General features: G+C 54.2%; 2 protein-coding genes across 9 annotated transcripts in view; one reads left to right on the forward strand and one right to left on the reverse strand.

Annotated features, from left to right (window-relative positions):
- BCAP31 (B cell receptor associated protein 31) overlaps window positions 1–10,394 on the reverse strand; it is a 28,379-nt gene extending 17,985 nt beyond the window's left edge. For 4 of the 7 annotated variants that reach the window (XR_003117273.1, XM_025371780.1, XM_025371779.1 and 1 more), the window contains exons 1-4: window positions 9,996–10,394; window positions 8,794–8,929; window positions 6,344–6,444; window positions 89–236 (exon numbers count right to left, since the gene is read on the reverse strand). Coding sequence is in view for 6 of the 7 variants with exons in the window: in XM_025371780.1 (XP_025227565.1) it covers window positions 89–236; window positions 6,344–6,444; window positions 8,794–8,885 (341 nt within the window). In the remaining variant the exon portion in view is untranslated. Of the gene's footprint in view, window positions 1–88; window positions 237–6,343; window positions 6,445–8,793; window positions 8,933–9,151 lie in introns of all 7 variants that reach the window. The other 3 variants (XM_025371781.1, XM_025371778.1, XM_025371782.1) reach the window with 3 other exon arrangements.
- Window positions 10,395–10,505: 111 nt separating this feature from the next.
- ABCD1 (ATP binding cassette subfamily D member 1) overlaps window positions 10,506–19,513 on the forward strand; it is a 19,897-nt gene continuing 10,889 nt past the window's right edge. The window contains exons 1-3 of one of the 2 annotated variants that reach the window (XM_025371753.1): window positions 10,506–11,822; window positions 14,815–14,990; window positions 16,105–16,117. In XM_025371753.1, coding sequence (XP_025227538.1) covers window positions 10,923–11,822; window positions 14,815–14,990; window positions 16,105–16,117 — 1,089 coding nt within the window. In that variant the 5' untranslated portion in view covers window positions 10,506–10,922. Of the gene's footprint in view, window positions 11,823–14,814; window positions 14,996–16,104; window positions 16,118–19,513 lie in introns of both variants that reach the window. The other variant, XM_025371752.1, reaches the window with a different exon arrangement.

Raw genomic sequence — 19,513 nt, forward strand, 5'->3', positions numbered from 1 at the left:
ACAGGGGGAGACTGAGCCCACTGAGCTCCGTGTCCCTGGCTAGCCCATGGCTCCTTTCACAGCACCTGCCCCCTCAAACCCCACTCACAAGGACAGCAGCAAGGAAAAGCCAGCAATGTAGAGATTCCTCTGGGCACGGAAAAGCTTCATGTGGAAGTGTTCCATGGCCCCAGGATTGTTCTGGAGGTTCACCTTTTCGGTCACATCATCATACTTCCGAATTTCGCGCACGGCATCTGTGGTGGAGCAGAGAGGAGACAGGCATTTAGCGGACGCTAGGGCAAGATAAGGCCATACCAGGCAGACAGGCGGCATGAAACAGGTCAGATTCACTTCCCTCAAATCGGCCTCCCCAGTTCTGCCCACTTCTACGCACACACACCCCTCATGGGATGCTGTTTGTCAGAAGCTCCCACCCTCAGGCCAGGCGCAGTGGCTCACACCTATAATCTCAGCACTTTGGGAGGCAGAGGCAGGCAGATCACCTGAGGTCAGGAGTCCAAGACAAGCCTGGCCAACATGGCAAAACCCCATCTCTACTAAAAATACAAAAAAAAAAAAAAAATAGCCCAGCATGGTGGTGGGCGCCTGTAATCCCAGCTACTCGGGAGGCTGAGGCAAAAGAATCATTTGAACCCAGGAGGCAGAGGTTGCAGTGAGCCGAGATCACGCCATTGCATTCCAGCCTGGGGGACAACAGCGAAACTCCATCTCAAAAAAAAAAAAAGAAGCTCCCATCCTCAGACCCACTCCTTCCTCCAGCTTTTCAACCCCTGGCCCCATTCTACACAGGCCCCCAAGCTTGCTCTGCAGTTCAAGATGCGAACCAAGCCTAAAGAGTTTCTGGAAATGGGGGTGGCTTCCTTTTCCCATGGTGCCCCCAACCACGTCTTGTTCTGCTCATCTCAAGTCGGCCCAGAGGTACCTCCCTGCCATGATAAGCCAGGTTGAACCTGGTGATGGAAATGCCTGCTCAGGGGATCTAAGGTGCTTAAGAGTCAAGACCCAGGCCAGATGTGGTGGTTCACACCTATAATCCTAACACTTTGGAAGGCCAAGGCAGGAAGACTGCTTGAGGCCAAGAGTTCAAGACCAGCCTGGGCAACACAGGGAGACCATGTCTCTACAAAAAAAAATTTTTTTTTAAATAGCTGGGCATGGTGGTGCACACCTGCAGTCCCAACTACTCAGGAGACTAAGACAGGAAGATCGCTTAAGCCCAAGAGGTCAAGGCTGCCATGAGTTATGATCACACCATTGCATTCCAGCCTGGGTGACAGAGCGAGACTCTGTCTCAAAAAAAACAAAACAAAACAAGCAAACAAACAAACAAAAAAACAGGAGTCAAGACCTGCAGGATGCTAGCTAGCGGTCAAGGGTTTCATTTCAAAGCTTTACAACGGGTTTTATTATTTATAATGTTTTATTCTGGTTACAAAAGGAATTCACACTCATGGAAAGTTCAAACACACCCAAAATGTAGAAGGGGAAAGGATCTCATAACATAATCACCTCCAGCAATATATACAATAAAAATGTGGCCACCTCATCTAAAGTCATTTTTAGTCACATTACCCTATGTTACCTGCTTCGTAATAGACACCCATCTCTGAAATTATCTTAAACACATTTTTGGGGTCCATCTCTCCCAAACTAGACTACAAACTTCATAAGAGCAGAAATCTTTTATACTATATCCCCAGGGCCTGGGATAGTTTTGGGTGCAGAGTGGGCACTGAAATAATTGCTAAGTCAGTGAGCAGCCTCTGCTCCTGAAAGAGCCGCTGTTACACATAGAGCTCCAGTTAAAAACATATTTACATTTGTCTCTAATGTAGAAATTGAGCCACACCAAACCTACTGCTTTTCCCCATGCATCCTGAGACATCGTTTTAAGTCAATACACTAAGATCTACCTAAAGAATGCTCTTAATAACTCCCATATGAGAGAGGCACTGTATGGGTATCAAGGTTTTTTTAGGGTGGGTTACAGGGTATCACTCTGTCACCCAGGCTGGAGTGCAATGGCATGATCCCGGCTCACTGCAACCTCCACCTCTCAGCCTCCCCAGTAGCTGGGACCACAAGTGTGTGCTACTACACTCAGTTAATCTTTTCTTTTTCTATTTTTGGTAGAGACAGGGTTTCGCCAAGTTGCCCAGGCTGGTTTCAAACCCCTGAGCTCAAGCAACTGCCTGGCCTCACGAAGTGTGGGGATTACAGGTGTGAGTCAGGGCACCGGTCTCATGAGGTTCTTAATTTCTGGTTTTAGGTTGCTTGGTTTTTATGTTGATCTTGCATTATAAAAATCTGCCCATCCCTCGGTACCATGAAGCAAGTACTCTCAAACGCTGTTAGCAGGGGTAAAGACAGCACACCTGTATAAAATGCAAAATGTTCATACCCTTGGGTTCAACAATCCACCTCTGAATTTATCCCACGGAAGTATTTGCATAAATTTGCAATGATTCGAGGATGCTTATAAAGAATGAATTATGGCACAACCACATGAGAGAATGCTACATGATCTTTTTTTTTTTTTTTTTTTTTGAGACAAGAGTCTCGCTCTGTCGCCCGGGCTGGAGTGCAGTGGCCGGATCTCAGCTCACTGCAAGCTCCGCCTCCCGGGTTTATGCCATTCTCCTGCCTCAGCCTCCCGAGTAGCTGGGAATACAGGCGCCCGCCACCTCGCCCGGCTAATTTTTTGTATTTTTTAGTAGAGACGGGGTTTCACCGTGTTAGCCAGGATGGTCTCGATCTCCTGACCTCGTGATCCGCCCGTCTCGGCCTCCCAAAGTGCTGGGATTACAGGCTTGAGCCACTGCGCCCGGCCTACATGATCTTTAAGAACAATGAGATTGCCGGGCGCGGTGGCTCAAGCCTGTAATCCCAGCACTTTGGGAGGCCGAGACGGGGGGATCACAAGGTCAGGAGATCGAGACCATCCTGGCTAACACGGTGAAACCCCGTCTCTACTAAAAAAATACAAAAAATTAGCCGGGCGTGGTGGCGGGCGCCTGTAGTCCCAGCTACTCGGGAGGCTGAGGCAGGAGAATGGCATAAACCCGGGAGGCGGAGCTTGCAGTGAGCTGAGATCCGGCCACTGCACTCCAGCCCGGGCGACAGAGCGAGACTCCGTCTCAAAAAAAAAAAAAAAAGAAGAATGAGATTGCTATAAAAAGATGTCAGCCAGGCACAGTGGCTCACAACTGTCATCCCAACACTTTGGGAAGCCGAGGTGGGGCAGATCCACTTGAGACCAGGAGTTCAAGACCACCCTGGCCAACATGGTGAAATCTCGTCTCCACTAAAAATAACAAAAAATTAGCTGGGCATGGCGGCAGGTGCCTGTAATCCGCAGCTACTCGGAAGCTGAGGCAGGAGAATCACTTGAACCTGGGAGGTGGAGGTTGCAGTGAGATAAGATGGCGCCACTGCACTCCAGTCTGGGCGAGAGTGACTCCATCTCAAAAAAAAAAAAAAATGTTTAAGGTGCAGTAAGTGGAAAAAGCACAATCCAAAGTATTGGCTGGGCTCTGCTATGGACAGCAGTCTTGTCTCAGAGCTGTGCTGCCTGCTTAGGTGTGGAATGCTCCTCCTGCCATGTCCCAGCAGGAATGTGGAAGGAAACATAAATACTTTGTGAGTATGATCCCACTGCCGTAGACATTTTATTAAAGATGTCAGTATAGAAAACGCCTGTGGAAATGCACAACAAAATATTCATGATGGTTACCTGTGGGACATGGGATTATGGGGAGTTTAACTTTCTTTTTTATTTATTTATTTATTTATTTATTTTTTGAGGTGGAGTCTCGCTCTGTTGCCCAGGCTGGAGTGCAGTGGCGCAATCTCGGCTCACTGCAAGCTCCGCTTCCCGGGTTCATGCCATTCTCCTGCCTGTCTCCTGAGTAGCTGAGACTACAGGAGCTCGCCACAGCGCTGGCTAATTTTTTTTTGTATTTTTAGTGGAGAAGGGGTTTCACCGTGTTAGCCAGGATGGTCTCGATCTCCTGACCTCGTGATCCGCCCACCTTGGCCTCCCAAAGTGCTGGGATTACAGGCGTGAACCACCGCGCCCGGCCAGGAGATTAACTTTCTAAATTCAATTTTTGAGTTTTTAAGATTACCCATTATTTTTGTAATCAGAAAAACAAGATAAACATGTTTCCTTACACTGTCACCTGCATCCAGGAATCCCACCATCCTAAGGACCACCTTGGCCAATGACCATGAGTGGGGATGGGAGACTGAGCAACACTAACCCAAGTCCCACAGTAGAACCCGGCCCTTCCTGTCTCGGGTCTCAGCCCAGGTGAGAAGATCCTGCACCCTCAGCAACTCCACCCTCCAGACGGATCTTCTCAACCCTCCCCGCCCCCAGGCAAGACCACAGCTCTAGCTAGTTATGCCCGTTACCCTTCACTAGTACCTGTGACTAACACTTCTATTTGAAGAAGGCTCTGCAGATCTTTCTAGATTATGCTTAACATGAGAGTAGGAAGTAGCCAGCCATCATGGCCATATGTCCCTCTAGAACTTCCAAGCAGTTCCCTGATCCCAAAAAAGAATGAAGGCTTTGTCAACTACTGGATTCCGCAAAGGATCTCTCAGCCCACTCAGCTGCTCTAGGAAAGAAACATACTCCTTCTGGTTTGGGGAAGGGGCAAGGCCCTGAGGGAATCATCCTCAGCGTGGTCCCTCCCTTCCCCAGTTCTTATCCCCACCCCAGACCCAAAAGCCAAAACACACATGCTCAGTTCAAAAACTCAGTAGCCTGGGGACAACACATACATTCCCTACCTACCCCTGGCTTGGAGGCTGCTCAAGGATAGAACCCTGGTTAGAAAGAGCTACCTCTTGGGGCCTTGCCAAGTATTTCAAGAACACTGAGGTACTCGGGCAGCTGGCACCTACCCTATGTGGTTGGAAGCTGTCAGGTCACACTTGGCCTGTTCAGAGGCAGTCCTGCCTGAACATATCCTATCAGGCTCTGAGACAGCAGGAAGGAGAAATGCCTAATGCTGAAGCTGGTGGGTGAGGCTTTGCACATTCCCCTGAACCACAGCCCCTCACCCGCTCAGCGTTTCTGCTGGGACTCGGTGGGAGGAGTGTTCCACACCTAGGCAGGCACCACAGCTCTGAGACAAAAGAGTGGTGTCCACAGCAGAGCCAAGCCAATATTTTGGAACCCGAACAGGGGAACATATCGATCACTTACCACAGCAGAACAACAAACATCTAACAGTCAGACAAGAGCTTTATTGATTCTTGTCTCCAGATGGTCACCCCACCACCTCATTGCAAAATGTCTGCCTTTCATCTTAACACCACCTGGCCTGGCCTTATCCCTGAGCTTGCTTGCCCTTAGACCAGTTTATCTTTCAAGCACCTGCTGGTATGCACCTCAATGTCAGAGTTTACAGAACTACAGAGCTGGAAGGACCTGGGAAAACCTCAAGTCTAGCCCAGATGCAGAGAGGTCTAGGATTTCTCCCCAAGATATGCTGCCACACATTTCTGTGTCCTCCTCCTACTACTACAGGGAACAGCAGGACTTCCCAGCTAGGCTCACTGTGTGCTTAGTTGCTCAGTCCCCCATTAAAGGTCCTGCTCCAGGCAACTCTGCTGTTTAAGTGACTGGTGAGCAGCACTACTCAGACCAAGGTCACAGGCCAGTTAGCTTTCCTTAGCTTCAGTTCTAGAGTGACCTAAGGAGCAGCCTCAGAAACCTAAGGCGTCCCTTCTCCCAAGGTCTTGAAAAAAAGCAATGTAAGGTGGCCATCATAAGGCTGCACACAAACTGCTTTGGTATAAGCCCACGCCCATTGCTAGAGAGGCCTCTTTTTTTTTGAGATGGAGTTTCGCTCTTGTTGCCCAGGCTGGAGTGCAATGGAGCAATTTAGGCTCACTGCAAACTCTGCCTCCTGGGTTCAAGCGATTCTCCTGCCTGAGTCTCCCAAGTAGCTGGGATTACAGGCTCCCACCACCATGCCCAAATAATTTTGTATTTTTCGTAGAGATGGGGTTTCACCACGTTGGCCAGGATGATCTTGAACTCCTCATCTCAGGTGATCCACCCACCTCAGCCTCCCAAAGTGCTGGGATTACAGGCATGAGCCACCATGCCCGGCCTAGAAGGGCCTCAAAGTGAAGAACCGACTAGAGGTCAGCAGCATGGGCAAAGGGAGCCTCTTCCTTCCCACAAGAGAAAGACACAGCATTTCATTGGTCTATCTCCCAGCAGCCAAAACTGGATGCTACACATCAAAAGCGGCAAAGGGTTTTGCATCAGAGATCGGGGTCTAGGTCATGTAGCTGCCCTCAGCCACAGCTCACTCACCGATGACCAACAGCACAAGGATGACAATGAGAACCACAAAGAAGGTGTTGCCATAGGACACTACCAACTCCACCAGCCGGGACTTGAAAATCTTCTGCCATCTGTGAAGACGACAAAAAGGACGGGAGCTGAAGAGAAAGCACACACACGGGCTCTAGGGCCCTGAGCAAAATGGAAATCCAGCTTTGCACTCTTCTCCAATGGCCGAATAGCCCACACAAAGTCAGCCTCAGTGGCTTGCAATTCTCTAATTTGATATCCATTCAAGAGTGTTGGAAAAAAGGCCAGGTGCGGTGGCTCACACCTGTAATCACAGCACTTTGGGAGACCAAGGTGGGTGGATCACTTGAGGTCAGGAGTGCAAGACCAACCTGGCCAACATGGCGAAACCCCGTCTCTACAAATAAAGTACAAAAATTAGCCAGGCATGGTGGTGGGTACCTGTAATCCCAGCTACTCAGGAGGCTGAAACAGGAGAATCACTTGAACCTGGGAAGCAGAAGTTGCAGTGAGCCGAGATCGCGCCACTGCACTCAAGTCTGGGCGACAGAGCGAGACCCTGTCTCAAAAAAAAAAAAGGTGCTGGTCCACGTAGAGATCGAAATGTCTAGAAAACTAATCTTTTTTTTTATTTTGAGACAGTCTCGCTCTGTCACCCAGGCTAGAGTGCAGTGGCACGATCTCGGCTCACTGCAAGCTCCGCCTCCTGGGTTCACACCATTCTCCTGCCTCCGCCTCCTGAGTAGCTGGGACTACAGGCGCCCGCCACCACGCCCGGCTAATTTTTTGTATTTTTTATTAGAGACGGGGTTTCACCGTGTTAGCCACAATGGTCTCGATCTCCTGACCTCGTGATCCGCCTGCCTCAGCCTCCCAAAGTGCTGGGATTACAGGCGTGAGCCACCGCGCCTGGCCTGGAAAACTAATCTTAAACACGGGTAGTTGGCTGGGAACAGTGGCTCACGTCTGGAAACCCCATCTCTACAAAAAAAAAAAATATATATATATATATATATACACACACACACACACACACACACGTAAAAAATTAGCTGGGCATGGTGGCAGGCGCCTGTAGTCCCAGCTACTCAGGAGGCTGAGGCAGGAGAATCACTTGAACCCGGTAGGTGGAGGTTGCTGTCAGCCGAGACCACACCACTGCACTCCAGCCTGGGTGACAGAGCAAGACTCTGTTTCAAAATAAAAAAAAAAAAAAGAAACCACAGCAACAAAAAGAAAACACACTGATAGTCTCTGAAAAGGGAAACTTACTTTTCATTGTTCTCCCCTTTGTAATATTCAAAATGTCTGCCCCATACACATGTTATTTCTTTAAACTGTCTTTCCACATGATAAACCTTGGTTTGCCTATATCACCCCCCACCCTGGGTTATGATGAGATGGACCCTAGACCTCACATCATTTCCCTCCACAAATGCTTTGGGATGCAGCTCTAAGAAGAGACTTCAGAAGTGTTTACATATTGTTCAAACCAACAAGAAGCCCTCATCATCAGGGCTAGAGATGAAAATGCCAATCGCTGTAGGCAACAGTATTTGTTTGAATCTGGACCCAACAAGGTACCGATTTGGCATTTGGTAGATAAATGTCTTAAATCCCTCTTATTCTGGAAGCTCCCCCTTCCCTCCCCTCTTTCATTTGCTTTTCCAATTTGCTTTGTGTAGAAATCAGATTGTCTGTCCTCTAAAGCTTCCCAGATTAAAGCTCCCCGGGGCCCTCTATCTCTGCATGTCTTGTCAACTGTACGAAGGTTTGGTTTTCTGCAAGAATCCTCCTCAGGCAGCGCTGCATACTTTCTGTGGTATCACATCAGGGATAATTTTTCATGAAAAAACAGTTTTTAAAAATACCTGTGGAGATTTGGCCTTATTTGTAACATGTGAATTTAAATAGGGACGTGTTCAGGTATTATACATAATTAACAATTAATTTCCAATTCACTTTTAACAGGTCCTCTGTTCATTAAAAGGGAATATGGCTTCATCCTCCACAGGCTGAGTAATGTTCATGCAGCCACTGTGCAATGCCAGTGAGACTAGTTAGGACAAGAGTCACCAAATCAGCAACAACGTGACCCAGTGGTGCAAGTCTTCCGAATCCCACGCTGCCATCCCAAGACCCCGGGGGCCAAGAGTAGGCGGGAGGGCATCATTTCCAGAACTGTAACATGGATCTTCCTGCCTCTCGCGGGCATTCTGAAGACCAGAAGGCAGGGGACACAGGAAAAGGAACTGAGCAAGTCATGACGAAGCAGAACCCTGGGGAGGGTTGGCAATAACAAACACAACCCCTGCCACCCCCACCCGTGACAGGTTCTACCTGTTCCATCGGGTTCCAATTCCAGGGTCCACCAGCTGCACACACCAGTCCCAGGGCTAGGGCACAGGGACCCTCCCGCCTAACTCGCCTGCTTGCTCCACAAGCCATACCTTTTAGGAGAAATGAAGGGAATGCAGAGAAGCAACACAACAAAGACCTCCGCATAGAGAAAGGTGGCAACTGCAGTCCACTGCAGACTCATCCTGCTGCTAGAAGGTTTCCCACAGGGAGATGTGAGCTTGTTTCCTGGCAGGGCACAGAAGGAACAGGATTTGTAAGCGCTGGGCAGCCAAGAACATCCAGTTCAGTTACCCTGCGAGGCTGGGGCCGCCACTCTCCACTCGACCCCCTGCACTTTGCTTCACAGTCTCTGACGCGCTGGCGGAAGCAGGGCTCCACTAGGCAAGGCCGCTTGGCCAGCAGCGTTCACAGGCCCCACAAACTTCCGTTCGCTGGTCAGTTACCCGCCCCCCTCCAGCACGTGTGTCAACACGTCCAGAGCGGCCTCTCCCGACGATCCCTGTCCCAGGGAGCCCGAGATTTCCGACGCCCATTTAACTGAAAGGCGTTCTTCGGGAAGAGCAGTGCCAGAGCGCCAAGAGGAGGACGCCTCGGCACCCATTGGACGCTCCCTTCCCCGCCAGGCAGAACTCAGCCGCAGAGGCGGGCGCTCTGTTGGCCCAAATCCCCGCTACCAGGCGGGCCCAAGGCCGCATCTAGTCCAAGCGCTGCCGACGCCCCCGCCTCCCACCGTCCCCACGGCGCCCGCGGAGAGAAACCGGCACCTCCCTCGAGGCTCAAGCGGCCTTCCGCCCGGGGCCGCTTCGCCTCCGGTGGGCTGGAGGCCCGCAAGAGCGACTCCTAGAGAGCAGGATTCGGGACCAAGCGCAAAAGCAGGTCTAGACCAAGCACCTCACGGCCCCATACGGGGAAAGTTCTAGACGCAGTCTCCTCAGAAGCCAGGGGTCCTTCCAGTAGCCCTCGAGGGCCACAGCGCCCACCCAGAGCGAGAGCCGACTGCGCGCACCGTGGGCCCCGCCGACAGGACCCCGGCCTGGCACACCGTCCCCGAGGCCCAGCAAGGCCGCTCCTCCAGGTGGGGCTTCACCGCCCCCCACCCCGCCCCCGAGCCCAGCTTCTAGAGGCACCGCCCGTTTTCCCCTCTCCCCTGCCCCTCACACCCAGGTAGGCTGCGGGCCCCGAGATTCCCCGGCCCCCGGGCCTCCCCGCGCCGCTCGCCTCTCTCCCTCGTCAAGGGGCCAGGGAGCCTCGGCGGTCCCGGAGCTCAGCCTGGCGCGCGGAGCCCGCTCACCGAGTTTCCCACAGTCAGCGTGCAGGCCCCGCCGCAGCAGCCGAACTCTCCCACAGCAGCCCCGGCCCCGCCCCTCATCCCGCGGCCGGAAACCGGAAGCGCCCGCCGGGCACCGCCCACTAGCCCTCGCGAGGCCCCGGAGGCTCCGCCCACCGCCGCCTCCCGCCCCGCCCCCGAGCGGAGGGCCGACGCCCCGAGCGCGAGAGGAAGCGGCGCCTGGGGCTCTGGGCGCGCGGGGAGGGGTGGAGCGAGCACGCGGGCGGGGCGGGGCTTTGGCGGGCCTACGAGGGCCGCTTATCTAGTCCGCGAGGCCGTCCCACGTCTCTGTGGTGCGGGGAGGCCCAGCCGAGGGGCGAGAACCGGGTTGGTGGGGGACGGGCCTCGCCGAGGGGCGAGAACAGGGTGGGGCTCCCGCGCCCGGACTCCGCCCCTCGCCCCTCCTCCGCCTCCTCCCCTTCCCCCGACTCGCCCCTGGGGAGGGGTGGGTGGGGATTCTGGGCCGGTGGCGGAGTCACTGTCGCTTCAGCCAGGCTGCGGAGCGGACGGACGCGCCTGGTGCCCCGGGGAGGGGCGCCACCAGGGGAGGAGGAGGAGGAGAAGAAGGTGGAGAGGAAGAGACGCCCCCTCTGCCCGAAATCCTTCCAGGCCCTGACCTCAGGAGCCAGGGCACTGACAGGACAGGAGAGCCAAGTTTCTCCACTTGGGCTGCCCGAAGAGGCCGCGACCCTGGAGGGCCCTGAGCCCACCGCACCAGGGGCCCCAGCAGCACCCCGGGGGCCTAAAGCGACAGTCTCAAGGGCCATCGCAAGGTTTCCAGTTGCCTAGACAACAGGCCCGGGGTCAGAACAACAACCCTTCCAGCCACCTGCCTCAACTGCTGCCCCAGGCACCAGCCCCAGTCCCTGCGCGCCAGCCAGCCCAGGTGACATGCCGGTGCTCTCCAGGCCCCGGCCCTGGCGGGGGAGCACGCTGAAGCGCACGGCCGTGCTCCTGGCCCTGGCGGCCTATGGAGTCCACAAAGTCTACCCCTTGGTGCGCCAGTGCCTGGCCCCGGCCAGGGGTTCTCAGGCGCCCGCCAGGGAGCCCACGCAGGAGGCCTCCGGGGCCGCGGCGGCCAAGGCCGGCATGAACCGGGTATTCCTGCAGCGGCTTCTGTGGCTCCTGCGGCTGCTGTTCCCCCGGGTCCTGTGCCGGGAGACAGGGCTGCTGGCCTTGCACTCGGCCGCCCTGGTGAGCCGCACCTTCCTGTCGGTGTATGTGGCCCGCCTGGACGGAAGGCTGGCCCGCTGCATCGTGCGCAAGGACCCGCGGGCCTTTGGCTGGCAGCTGCTGCAATGGCTCCTCATCGCCCTCCCTGCTACCTTCGTCAACAGTGCCATCCGCTACCTGGAGGGCCAGCTGGCCCTGTCGTTCCGCAGCCGTCTGGTGGCCCACGCCTACCGCCTCTACTTCTCCCAGCAGACCTACTACCGGGTCAGCAACATGGACGGGCGGCTTCGCAACCCTGACCAGTCTCTGACAGAGGACGTGGTGGCCTTTGCGGCCTCTGTGGCCCACCTCTACTCCAACCTGACCAAGCCACTCCTGGACGTGGCCGTGACTTCCTACACCCTGCTTCAGGCGGCCCGCTCCCGTGGGGCCGGCACAGCCTGGCCCTCAGCCATCGCTGGCCTCGTGGTATTCCTCACGGCCAACGTCCTGCGGGCCTTCTCACCCAAGTTTGGGGAGCTGGTGGCAGAGGAGGCGCGGCGGAAGGGGGAGCTGCGCTACATGCACTCGCGTGTGGTGGCCAACTCGGAGGAGATCGCCTTCTATGGGGGCCACGAGGTGGGGCAGGTTGGGACGCTGGGCACGGAGGGAAGTGTGTGGCAGGGAGGCCCGGGGGCAGGCAGCCGTGAGCAGTGGGGACAGTCCAGGGCGGGCTGGGGCTGATGCCAAAGGTGTGGGCAGGCCATGGGAGAGCAGGGCTGGGGTGGGCAGGGCCTTGGGCAGCCGTGGACTCAGGCTCGGCAGTGGAGAGGCAGGAAGGCTGGGTGGGGACTGTCCTGTGCTGGTTGCCTGCACGCTCCTGGCCACTTCTGCTTCCTCTCCTCCTCAAGGAGGTTGTCCCAGCCTTAGAGCTGCGATCCTAGCAGTTTGAGCCTTGAGAGGAGATGCCTGCCATTTGGGAGCGGGAACCAAGGGACGTGACCTGCTGCCTAGCCCCTCCTGGGCCCTTGGGCCCTTTGAAGGCCGGCGTCCAGCAGAGCTGGCTGGCCAAGCAGGCAGGCATTATGGGCATGACTCAGCCCAAGCGAGGTTAATGAGCAGTGCCCAGCGCAGCAGTGGGACTTGGGGTCAAGGCCACCCCCGCCTGAGCCCACAGGCTTGCCCAGCTACCAACTGGCTCAGCTGCCTTCCCGGGCCCCCAGACCAGAGATGCCGGGTCCAGGCTGCCACTGCGGCGGGACACACTTCCTGCTCCTGGCGTGGCCGCCCTTCCGCCCCGTCTGTCTCCTAGTTCCCTGGTGGGCCGGGGCGGGGCGGGCCAGGCAGGCGCTGGGAAAGGTTACTCCAGGTCAATGCTCCCTTTATCTCGCCTCAGCCCCTCCCCTTCCTCTTGCCTGGGGTTGCAGTTGCCTTGGGCCCTGCTCTCTGCGACTCAGTTTCCGTTCCCCAGTGCTTCTTGGGAGGAGGGGCACAATGGCATCCATCCCCCAAAGGCCTGTGTGTGCTCCCTGGGTCAGGTAGCCTCTTGCCCTGGGACCTTGTCTCACTGTGCACCAGCAGAGTAGCAGGCTTGTCCTCGAACTCCACAGAGAGGGGCATCCCGGGTGTGGGCCAGACTGCAGATTCAGAGAAAAGGCCCCTGGACTTCAGCCACCACTCCAGCTTCCCTCTCCTCTTTACCCGCATGCTGGGCTGCAGGGCCTTGGCAAGCAGCTGCAGCCTTGGGCGAGGCGCTTGGCACATTCCCCGCAGCTACATTGTCAGCCTTGGCTGGCACCCCTGCCAGCTCCCAGCACGAGTCTGGATTGCCGGGGTGCTTGCTTCAGGAATGGGAGATCGGGCTTGCAGGGAGCTGAGCTGTGCAGGCCGACCTGGGTGGTGGGGGCAGAAGAGAGATCACTGGTTCTTTGAAGGCCTTCGTCCAGGCTAACTTCAGGAAGTAGATTACTGGTTCTTTGAAGGACTCCATCCGGGCTAGCTTCAGGAAGTAGCGCGTTGGCCAAGAGGGTTTGTTGGCCAGGGCAGGAGGGCCTGGTGTGCATTCATGGCCTGTTTGCATAGGCCTCGGCTGGAAAGCTGTGTGGGATAGGAAAGCTGTGTGATAGGACCCCTCGGGTGGCATGTGGCCCGTGGCAGTCCCACTGGCCTAGGCTCAGATCAGGGCAGAAGCAGCTGACTGGCTGGAGGGCACACAGCAGAGTATTCTGTCCTTCCTGGGATTGCCACGAGGAGGCTTATTGAAATGCACATGCACATGATCTCTTGCTTGAGAACAAAGTAAAGCTCTCTTGATAAGTCTAAGCATCATTTACAAGAAAGTGGTTCTCCTGGCAGCTCTGCCACTGTGGTTCAAATTCCCACACTGGTTGCCACCGTCAGGCTGTGTGGACTTGGGCAGGTCACTTTGCCTCCCTGGGCTTCAGTGTTCTGTGTACAATGGGCACGTGAATACACATGCAATGGGACGTGGTGAGAATCAGATGCAGAGACATGAAAGCACTTGGCAAACAGTGCCAAGCTGGGCAGCTGTCATCAGATGGCTATGGGGAGGCAAGGCTGGGGCACGTGCCCCTGGACCGAGCCCAGAAATTCACAACCCCTTGGCTACCTTGCTGGGAGCACTTCCCGACACCTCCCACCTCCCCCACCTGTCTGACTGCTGCTGCCACCTCTTCTCTGCAGATGTCCCTTTCCCCACCTGCTGGTGTCCTGACATAGTGGTGGCCAGTGCAAGAAGAGGAACAGAAGGACAGGGGAGGCCTACCCACTGCTGAAGGAGCGAGGTCCAGGCTCAGCAGTAGGGACATCCACTGGGGCGAGTCCTGTAGGGCCCAGCTCAGCAGCACATCCGTGCAAATTTCTCACCAAAAGGAACTGTGGGAAAGTTGAGGGGAGAGGGGACCTAAATAGGCCAAGGCTGTTGAACTGAGTTTTTCAGAACCAAGAGACAGGGTCTCACTGTGCTGTCCAGGCTGGGGTGCAGTGGTGCCATCACTGCAGCTTCAAACTCCAGGGCTCCAGTGATCCTCCCACCTCAGCCTCGCGAGTAGCTGGGACTACACGTGTGTGCCACCACGCCTGGCTAATTTTTTTTTTTTTTTAATTATTTTTGGTAGAGACAGCATCTCGCCATATTGGCCAGGCTGGTCTCCAACTCCTGGGTTCAGACAATTAGCCTCTCAAAGTGCTGGGATTGCAGGTGTGAGCTACTGCACTCAGCCCAAGAGACACTGCCTTTTGCTGTCCTGCGCTGCTCTTTGCTTAGTTTAGTGGGGGAAAAATTAGAACTGATGGATGATCTCTCTGGATCAGGAGGAGGGGCTAGCAGGGAGCCCAAAGAAATGGGCTCAACAGAGGACAGAAACAAGGTGACCAGAGGGAGTGGAGAGGGGACGGCAGCCGCACTGTGACATCAGCCAGTCCCTTATATCCCGTCACACCTTGAGTTTGAGACCTGGCCCCACCCAATCGTAACCTCTGGCTCTCGGCCTTCTGATGGCCACCATGGCACAGCGTGTGTGAGTGGCACTCGAAGACTCTGACCATTGCCCCCATGGGAGCTGCCACTGTGCATGGCCATGAAGCCTGTCTGTTTCTGTCACCCCCTCAGGTGGAGCTGGCGCTGCTACAGCACTCCTACCAGGACCTGGCCTCGCAGATCAACCTCATCCTTCTGGAACGCCTGTGGTATGTCATGCTGGAGCAGTTCCTCATGAAGTATGTGTGGAGCGCCTCAGGCCTGCTCATGGTGGCTGTCCCCATCATCACCGCCACTGGTTACTCAGAGTCAGGTGAGACCCAGGGCTCTAAGAGGATCCAGGCCAGGGGCCTGTCCCCCATACCGCTGGGTGCTGGGCTCATGAGGGCCCAGCTCAGCCGGCCCGCCTCCCACTTCTGCTGCCGGGGCTGCCGAGGCCCTGCTGCCACCCTTGATGCTCTCAGAGGTTGGGCTTGCCTTGCCCCTCCTTGTTGCCTTTTGCCCTGCGCTCACCTCACGTCCTTTGGTACCACTCAGCCAAGCCCAGGACTGCAAGTCAAGAACACAACATACCACTTCTCCAGGCACAGATACCCTCACCCACCTGTCCCTGTCCTCAACCCAACTGTGACTTAGAGGTGGGAGGATGTGCGGAGTACCTCGAGTGAGCCCCTTTATCACTCCAGCCTTGGTTTCCTCGCCCTGAAACAGCTCTTGTAGGTTGCAAAGGGGAAAGACCTCCACCCTAAGGCGTTTTAGAGGAGTGGGAAGCCTGTTCTACCTGTTATTTTAGTGATAAGATCAAAGATTTAGGTTTTCTGCATTCCTGTTGATTTTGTTTGTTTGTTTTATTTTCTTTTTGGTTTTTGAAACAGGAGTCTGATGTTGCCCAGGCTGGAGTGCAGTGGCACGACCTTGGCTTACTGCAGCCTTGACCTCCCAGGCTCAAGTGATCCTCCTACTTCAGCCTCCCCAGTAGCTGGGACTACAGGCGCAAGCCACCATACCTGGCTAATTTTCATATTTTTTGTAGAGACAGGGTTTCACCATGTTGCCCAGACTGATCTCGAACTCCTGGTCAGGTGGTCCTCCTGCCTCAGCCTCCCAAAGTGCTGGGATTACAGGCGTGAGCCGCCGCGCCCAGCCTGCATTCCTGTTTTGTTTCTCTACTGGATTGCAACTTCTGCATTTGATTTTTTAGTCCGTTAGTGGTTACCCTTTAAAGGATCAACACGTGGCTGGGCGCGGTGGCTCACGCCTGTCATCCCAGCACTTTGGGAGGCCGAGGCAGGCAGATCACGAGGTCAGGAGATCGAGACCATCCTGGCTAACACGGTGAAACCCCGTCTCTACTAAAAATACAAAAAAATTAGCTAGGTGCGGTGGTGGACGCCTGTAGTCCCAGCTACTCCGGAGGCTGAGGCAGGAGAATGGCGTGAACCTGGGGGGCGGAGCTTGCAGTGAGCCAGGATAAAGCCACTGCACTCCAGCCTGGGTGACAGAGTGAGACTCCGTCTCAAATAAAAATAAAAGTTAAAAATAAAAGATCAACACGCATACTTGTTAGGTTAATCAATAGCTCCGCCTCCTCCTGGACCTTAGAACACAGAAGACCCCCGTGGGGCATGGCGTCATAGCCCAGCCAAGAGTTGGATTTGTACCTAGTTTTTCCTCTTTGCTATCGCCTTATCCACACGTGATAAAACTCGCTCACACGTTTGCTGAGTTCTATGCTCACCATTTCGCTCCTACATCTCAATGTCTCTTCTGTGTTCCGTTGTCTTCCTCCAGATAGACATGTTTTTAGTTTTTGTTTGTTTGTTTGCTTTTTAACTCACAACTATACTCAGGACAAACAGTCATCAGTGCTTCTAATTCTTGATTATTTTATTGTAATTCTTTGTGTTGTTTTGTTTTTTGTTTGTTTGTTTGTTTTTTGTAGAGGCAGGTTCTTGCTATGTTGCCCAGGCTAGTGTGGAACTCCTGGGCTCAAGCGGTCCTCCCATATCGACCTCTCGAAGTGCTGGGATGACAGATGTGAGCCACCGCACCTGGCCTGTTGTAATTCTTGATTATTTTTGTTGCAAATGTTTCTATTTCACCCTTATTCCGAAGCTAAAGTTGAGTTGCGCAATGGAGTCTAGGTGGACAATTCTTTTCTCTCAGCCCTTTCACAATGTCTTACTGTCTCCCTGCTTCTTCTGTAGCTGCTGACAAATCTGTAGCTGCTGACAAATTGTCCTCCCTGAGTACCCTGTGTTTTTTCTCTGGGTACTCTGATCATTTTCTCTTTTTGGCATTCTGCAGTTTCACTATGACGTGTTTAGATGTCAGTTTTTGTTGATTCTGCTTGAGACTTGTTATATGTCCTTTGAATATTCAGGTTTTTCAATCATTCTGGAAGATTCTCAGCTATTAGCTTTTGAGATATTGTCTGACTCTCATTCTTTTATCCCGTTCTTCTAGAACTGGCAACCAGCGCTGGACTTCTGACTCTCTTCATTGTGTCTTTTGGTTTCTGTTTACTGTTTCCCATCTCACACTGTGCTGAATTCTGGGGATGCCCTCAGGCTTTCTTCCTGCTTGCTCATTTGCCAGTTCACCAGTTTTCTTTTCGGCCATGTCTAATTGGAATTTTGTTCACATTTCAGTGGCTGTTTCTGTAAGTTCTATTTCATTCTATTTCAAATAGAAATTTGAAAATGGATATTTCCTTTTTCAAGTAGAAATGTCAGGCTGTTTCTGTGTCTTATTTGCTCATCTTTTTGACTGCTCCTTTTATGCTGTGTATCATGTTAGTCATACTTACCCCACCGTCTCTATCCGATGGTTTGGTTAGCTTCAGTTCTTGGGAGTCTCATTCACCTGTCTTCTGTCTGCTGGTCCTCACTCATGGTGGATCATTTCCTTGTGGGTTTTGCAACAGAACTTCTATAGGGATTGATATGACCTCAATGGAGAGTGTAAGTCCGTATTTCTTTCTGTTTTGGCCAAGCACTCCAGGGTAAGCAGTTGGAGGCCGTTAGTTAGTGTGGAGGGGATGGTTCCTGAAATGAGAGGTGGTTTCATTTGAATTCATTTGAACTCCAGGCACATTGTTACAAATTCTTAGAGGAGGCTTTTTGTTCATTGCTCATAGAGCCCAGGCTAAGCAAAGAAAGCTTCCTGGTCTTTGCCCTGCCTGCCTCTGGGGCTTTCAAAGGATCACCTGGCTGCCTGCTTCTCTTTGCTCCCAGGAGTTTCCCTTGCTTTCCATCAAGCTTGGCTCTGCTTGAAATAGTGTCATAGTTTTTACGCAGTTTGGTGGGAAGAGGGTTTTCAATTTATAAACAGAAGTCTGATTCTCTCCCTGTTTCTGTTTCCACCTCGGGGCTTCCATGCCCTCAGCCGTCTGTGTCGTCCTCTGGGTGACTCACCAAGAGGAAGGATCAGCCTTGATGCCGGCGTGGGTGCCCGGCCCAGTCAGCGCACCTAGCCCCAGGCACCGAGGCAGCCCATGAAACAGCACCTGCAGCCGCTTCGCTCCATGGCTGCCACTGATTGCATCAGGCTGCTCCCTGCCCTGAAGGCCTAGGACTTTTCTGAGCCTCTGCTATGCCAGGCTTTGTGGGCTCCTGGCCCTGCTCTGCTGGCCCTCAGAGCCAGCAGCCTTTGAAGGCTGTGAAGCGCTCCCTTTCCCCTGGCTTGATTGGTTCTGTCCTGTGGCCTTCCGTTTTTTGGGGGGGTTTTTTGAGATGGAGTCTCACTCTGTCTCCCAGGCTGGAGTGCAGTGGCACGATCTTGGCTCACTGCAACCTCCGCCTCCTAGGTTCAAGCAATTCTCCTGCCTCAGCCTCCCAAGTAGCTGGGACTACAGGTACACACCACCATGCCTGGCTAATTTTTGTATTTTTAGTAGAGATGGGGTTTCGCCATGTTGGCCAGGCTGGTCTTGAACTCCTGACCTCAAGTGATCCATCTGCCTTGGCCTCCCAAAGTGCTGGGATTATAGGCATGAGCCACTGTACCTGGTCCTGTGGCCTTCTTATTTCCCCAAATGCCAGGCCTGCTCTGTCTTGGGGCCTGTGCCAGGAGCACTCTTTACTCTGCTGCCCTGTGGCACAGCCCACCTATGCAAGGCCCGACCTACCTACCACCACCTTTCCTGTCTCCTTCCCTGCCTCATTGCTCTCCCAAGCACTGAACACCCCGTCAGTGGTGCTTTTCTCTCTCCCTGCCATGGACTGCAAGCCCCGTGGAGGGCAGGGATTTTTTTCTGTTTTGTCCCTGCTATGTCCCCTGCACTGGGTGGCTAGTGAGGGCTCCAGGTGCTTCAAGGAGGTACAGCTGCTGGTTGGGGAAGATTTAGATAAGCTTTGCTGGGCTGGCGTGCAAGGCAGGTGGGCTCAGGAGATGGGCAGGGCCTGTGGCTCCCACTCCAGCCCAGAGGCCTTGCTCTGTCCAGCTCCAGGGCCCTGGCCTTAGTTGCCCAAGGCTCCAAGAGAACCTGCAGAGGGCAGCTGGTTCTGCGCCAGGATGCCCTAGGCACAAAGACTTGCAGACCCTTCCCTTTGTCCACAGAGACTGTCCAGCTCTTAGAATACCTGGGGAGGAGGGCTGTGTCCTTAAGAGCACGGTGGGGGCCGGGCGCGGTGGCTCAAGCCTGTAATCCCAGCACTTTGGGAGGCCGAGGCGGGCGGATCACAAGGTCAGGAGATTGAGACCATCCTGGCTAACACCGTGAAGCCCCGTCTCTACTACAAAAAATACTAAAAATTAGCCGGGCGTGGTGGCGGGTGCCTGTAGTCCCAGCTACTCGGGAGGCTGAGGCAGGAGAATGGCGTGAACCCAG

Source organism: Theropithecus gelada, chromosome X (genome assembly GCF_003255815.1).
Source record: "Theropithecus gelada isolate Dixy chromosome X, Tgel_1.0, whole genome shotgun sequence".
Classification (NCBI taxonomy): Eukaryota; Metazoa; Chordata; class Mammalia; order Primates; family Cercopithecidae; genus Theropithecus; species Theropithecus gelada.